At 45.9% G+C, this 6,000-nt stretch overlaps 1 protein-coding gene across 1 annotated transcript in view; it reads left to right on the top strand.

The window, feature by feature from the left end:
* The window catches only part of dhx36 (DEAH (Asp-Glu-Ala-His) box polypeptide 36), a 52,911-nt gene that overhangs the window by 20,283 nt on the left and 26,628 nt on the right, over window positions 1–6,000 (top strand). The window contains exon 15 of the mRNA XM_063205284.1: window positions 1,431–1,574. Coding sequence (XP_063061354.1) covers window positions 1,431–1,574 — 144 coding nt within the window. The remainder of the gene's footprint in view (window positions 1–1,430; window positions 1,575–6,000) is intronic.

Genomic DNA, 6,000 nt, shown 5'->3' with positions numbered 1-6,000 from the left:
AGTGGAACAGCTGTTTGACAGGCGCGTCAGGTTTGGGCTTTAATTACCGCATCCGGGAGCTCCGGCAGCCAACACTGGGTGGTGGCCACATGGCATGGCTAATGAGCATGCTGCCTGGAACCTCCTCTCCTCTCCTCTCCTCATCTCTCCTCTCTCCTCTGTTTCTCCTTTTCTGTTCTTTCCTCTCCTCTACTCTCCTCTCATTCATCTCACCTCTTCTCTTTTTCTCTCCCTTTCTCTCCCTTTCTCTTCTCTTCTCTTCTCTTCTCTTCTCTTCTCTTCTCTTCTCTTCTCTTCTCTTCTCTTCTCTTCTCTTCTCTTCTCTCCTCTTCTCTTCTCTTCTCTTCTCTTCTCTTCTCTTCTCTTCTCTTCTCTTCTCTTCTCTTCTCTTCTCTTCTCTTCTCTGCTCTCCTCTCTTCTGTTGCTCCTCTCCTCTCCTTCCCTTCTCTTCTCCTCATCTATTCTGTTCTCACATCTGCTCTCCTCTCCTCTCCTCTCCTCTTCTCTTCTCTTCTCTTCTCTTCTCTTCTCTTCTCTTCTCTTCTCTTCTCTTCTCTTCTCTTCTCTTCTCTTCTCTTCTCTTCTCTTCTCTTCTCTTCTCTTCTCTTCTCTTCTCTTCTCTTCTCTTCTCTTCTCTTCTCTTCTCTCAGTCTTAGTCCTCTTTTTGTTCTCTCCTCGTTCTCTCCTCCCCTCTCCTTTCCATCTCTTCTTTTCTCTCCTCTGTCTTCCACTCCTCTTCCCTCCCTCTCTTCTCCATTCCTACTCTCCTGTCATCATATGTCTCCTCTCCTCTCTTTTTCTTTTTCTCCCTCTCTCGTCCTCTCCTCTGCTCACTTCTAAACAGGCCCCAGTACCCTTTACCCAAAACACACCCACACATCCACACCGTTGGGTTTTCATGCCCACTGATGGGCCTATTTATAGCTGTGTGTGTGTGCGTGTGCGTGTGCGTGTGTGTGTGTGTGCTTGTGCGTGTGCGTGTGCGTGCGTGTGCGATTGTGCGCCAGTACGTCTGTGCCACTCAGAGTTTTAATTTGACTTTGAAATAAACATAATCCTCATCTTGCCTTTACATTTACCAGCAAGTATTGCCGCTGCCCTCCCTTCCTCTGTTTTCCTCTCTCTGTCACCCCCTCTTTCTTTCTTTCTATCTCTGTCTCTCTCTCACGCGTTATTTTATCCAAAAACTTGCAGTGATGAAATTGACGGCAACATATAATTGGGTAAATATGCAAAAGTCTCCCATCCCACAGATGAAGTCACATTAAAATGAATGGCTTATAAATCCATTTTGTTGTTTGTTCCCCCTCCATCTCTCTCTCTCTCTCTCTCTCTCTCTCTCTTTCTCTTTCTCTTTCTCTCTCTCTCTCTCTCTCTCTCTCTCTCTCTCTCTCTCTCTCTCTCTCTCCCTCCCTCCCTCCTCTTCTCAGCATTACCATAGATGATGTGGTGTACGTAATAGACGGGGGTAAGATTAAGGAGACCCACTTTGACACAGAGAACAACATCAGCACACTGACGGCGGAGTGGGTGAGCCTGGCCAACGCCAAGCAGAGGAAAGGCCGCGCCGGCAGGTATGCACGCACGCACGCACGCACACACACACACACACACACACACACACACACGCGCACACACACACGGCAAGCAGAAGAGAGGCCGCGCTGGCACGCACGCACGCACGCACGCACGCACGCACGCACGCACGCACGCACGCACACACACACACACACACACACACACACACACACACGCCAAGCAGGGGAGAGGCCGCGCCACAGGTACGACTTCGCCCTTTCCTGGCTGTCCCCCCTCCTGTTTCAGCTGTCCTACACACACACACACTCGCACGCGTACGCACACTCGCACGCGTACGCACACTCGCACGCACACGCACACGCACACACACACACACTTACAGTTATGACATGACTCTCACCTCTCAACTTTAGAAACCTGCTCCATTGGTCCTTTTTACACAGGGTCATACAGTACATCACACATGCGCTATCACTCGTAGCAAGTATTGTATCCTAGCAGCGGGTCTGGTCATTTGTGGGTCATCAGACACGCACATGCACCCACACACATACTTTACATACAAACACTCAGTCAATCTGTTTACCGATTTGTCTGTTTCTCTATCTATCTGTCTGTCTGTCTGTCTGTCTGTCTGTCTGTCTGTCTGTCTGTCTGTCTGTCCATCTAGCTCTCAAAATCTCTCACATGCTTCCAGTCACACTCACACAGGCAGTATACACAGGCAGTGAGTGAGTATGTTGTTGTGACCCCCAGGGAGAGGGAGCAGTGAGGTAAACATGAGGGGCCTTGCTGAAGGGCATCTCAACTCCACCATGGATGTGCACTGAGGAATGAATCATGTGTAGAGCAAAACACATTACAAATTCCACTGTTGTTGACTGTAGAGCCATTCTTATGTCCTAACACATGAGTCAGGTCAAGTTTATTCATAAAAACATGATCAGCCAAGCAGACCAATAACAACAACAACAAGAACATCAACAAAAACAATGACAAAACGGGGTGGATTCTGATCTGCACCTTGCCATTTTTAAAATCGGCCATCTTGAAAAGCCTCGGCAACCAAAAAAAAAACAAAAAAACACGTTCATGTTTCTTTTTATGGTGTGTCAGGAAAATGTGATCCACATCCGCTCATCCGTAAAAATATTATGCAAATAATCTGTAGCTGACGCATGTATGACGGTTCAGCCAGAGAATATGCCTCTAGCTTCTTTGGTCACAGACATAACAACAACAGCAGCAGCAGGAGACCATGTGCTAGAGCATGTGCCATACATGTTAAGAACTGTGTAGACAGACTTGTTGTATAGGACTTAAAGGAGAAAATATATATATACATTTTTTACATCGGGCCCTTGATTTCACATTATAACATCATGTTCTACTCGCCCATGTTAGTTGTATGTCATTCAGAGCTCTGTCGCAGACATTCAGTCATGAAACAACTTTCTACTGGGAATTTTTTGTAGGCAAAAACTATGTTGTTGTTTAATTTATTCATTATGATACGCTAACCTTCATAACGTGTCGGTGGATGGCTTGCTTCAAAACAGCTGGGTTATGTCATTCATATCATTTTTGCACGTTGAGTAAAGATAGGAGCTCCTGACGTCGACATCATGTCATCGACATTGTCACAACGAGCTCCCACCTTTACTCGCCCATAGGAAGTTGTTTCATGACCGATTATCTTCGGGAGAGCTCAGAATGACAAACAACTAACATGAGTGAGTAGAACACGATGTTCCAATTTGTTCTCCTTTAAAATACCATTCATCGTCCTCTTTGCCAATCATGGGCAGAGGTCCCAGTCCAAGGGCATATGGTAGGACTGAACTGGAGTTTGTGAGGTCAGGTTGGCCATGTCTGCCATGTCTCTATCCCTCACCTCTTCTCTCTTTTCTCTGCTCTTCTTTGTCTTCCTTCCTCTCTCAGTAAAAGCCCACCTTAGAAGCCTCCCTGTCACTGTGACTTCCATTATTGTGCCCGAGTGAGTGAGCGAGCGACTGAGTGAGTGAGTGCTGCACTGTCTCACCTAGGGCTGCACGATATCGGAAAAAAAAAATCGACACTCGATAACAGCATGCAATACCTTGATAACGATATTCAAACGATATTTAGAAATATAGCCGAGTGTTTTTTCTTGTCACTAATTTGTCAGTCAGTCTGTGTGTGTGTGTGTGTGTGGGGGGGTGCAGCTTTGGTCGTGGCGGGCTTCTCCCGCACTTTTGTTGACATTCAGCTAGCGATTAGACGGCGCAGAAAAAATGTATATTGCCACTCTTGATATCGTGAGTTCGGTACTTTTTTTGATGAATTGTAGCGTACCGCCCTAGTGTCACCGCCACACAGCAGACAGGAAGCCGGAGGGCTTTACCCAGCCCCTGTAGTGTCTGAGGTAGTGGGGAGCAGTGTGATTGGCAGATGAAATGACTGCTCCTGTTCCAGTTACACACTGAAAGCTTTTCATCCGCCTTTAATGTTTAAACGAGGAGAAGAGAGGATAGGAGAGGATAGGAGAGGAGAGGAGGTGTGACGTGCGTGTGTGTGTGTGTGTGTGTGTGTGTGTGTGTGTGTGTGTGTGTGTGTGTGTGTGTGTGTGTGTGTGTGTGTGTGTGTGTGTGTGTGTGTGTGTGTGCATTTCTGTGTGTGTGTGTGTGTGTGTGTGTGTGGGGGTGTGGGGGTGTGTGGGTGTATGTGGGTGTATGTGCGTTTCTGTGTGTGTGTGTGTGTGTGGGTGTATGTGCGTTTCTGTGTGTGTGTGTGTGCGTGCGTGTGTGTGCGCTTGTGTGCGTGCTTGCTTGCGCGTGTGTGGTCTCCCTGTGTTCATGTGGTCGTTGGCGCGCTTGTGACAGGAGGAGAGGAGAGGAGGTGTGACGTGTGTGTTTGAGTGTGTGTCTGTGTCTGTGTCTGTGTGTGTCTGTAAGTGTGTGTATCTGTAAGTGTGTGCGTGTGTGGTCTCCCTGTGTTCATGTGATCGATGGCGCGTTGCGTTTGTGACGGGAGTAAATTGTGCTGGAGTTTGTTAGGAACGTGTGAAAGCCTGATGGGTTTAGATGGATTAGGGTGAGTCACACGTGATGAGGATACAGCCCCATACAGCTCTCTACCTACCGCTACAGCTGTCTCTACCTTTTAAATTGGAACAAGTCTCTCTCTCTTTCTCTTTATTTCCCCCTAGGCTACTAGTTTGTCCTCCAAAAATGACTGACAGAAAATATAAGCATAGAAACACAAACTCTTCAGGGAACGAGGTTCAGGCGTTTGCTCGAAGGTCCCCAGCAGTGGGTAAAGCCTGGCTGAAGTGAAACAGCCAGTGTTTTTCAAAAATATTTCTTTCTTTTTATTAACCAAAAAGCAACACGGTTACATGCTCAGAAGATTTTATTTGTCTTTTCCCCAAATTACAATCCCCTACACCCCTCCCCCCAGACCACTTCTGTGTTTTACCAGCCAGAGAGGTTTGTATCAACAGATTTTGTATCAACAGTATCGACAAACAACACTGCAGATAAGATGGCAGTGTCTACGGGCTGCGCTATCACAGCAGGTTAGGTGCAGAGTTGGTGTGGAGCCGTTCAAAGGATAATGGTCTCAGTGGTTTTGTTTGTTTTGTGCAATTAAAATTTGCACAGTTGTGGCAATTCCCAAGTCATGCCTCTGTTCCAACTAAACAGTTGCTTTATCGGAATATCATTTGGTCATTTTTTCAGGCTGTAAAAAATTAAATGCAGCCTGTGTTGTGCAGGTTAAGCCTTTATATACATTGGATATCATTGTATACCATTATTGGTTGAAAATACAGTATTAACATGTGATTTATATGTATGTATGGAAACACTTTCTATGAAGCCTGTATTTATAATGACCCATGAATGCATTCACAACCATTTATAATCTAGCTGTAAGTCATTGCAGTTGCAATATTTGTTCTATATTTAATTTATTTTGTAATTAAATTCATCTAATGATGGCACTCTTCTGGAATAGCAATGGCAATAGTATTTGTATAGCATTCAATGTGCTTGAGAAAGAATAAGATATTACAAATGGTATTACCCAAACAGAATGTTGAATAGAATAACCCTGTTGGTGGGGACATATCTAATTTCACCATTCACGGATTGCATGGCTGTCTGCAATGCAATGCAATGCAATTCAATGTATAGTCCCAGGTTTATACCCACAGACGCCACTTGTGCCCATTAAAAGGTGTATTAGTCTCCACACACAGCAACCCACAGGCTGCCATCTGCATTATTCATCAGCTCCATCTCCTCTCCTCTCCTCTCATCTCCTCTCCTCGGCAGACCCACACCTGGAGAAACTTCCAGAAGCCGCCGTCTTTCTCTCAGCCGGCATCAAACCCATCAACGCTCTCCTGCTTATTTAGCGCCTCATCCATTTTCTCTCTTTGGTCTTGATTTTTCTGGCGTGTGCCATCTTTTTTTAAGT

This window comes from Engraulis encrasicolus, chromosome 8, assembly GCF_034702125.1.
Source record: "Engraulis encrasicolus isolate BLACKSEA-1 chromosome 8, IST_EnEncr_1.0, whole genome shotgun sequence".
Classification (NCBI taxonomy): Eukaryota; Metazoa; Chordata; class Actinopteri; order Clupeiformes; family Engraulidae; genus Engraulis; species Engraulis encrasicolus.
The sequence above is the reverse complement of the archived record's forward strand: the minus strand, read 5'-3'. Positions and strand labels throughout refer to the sequence as shown.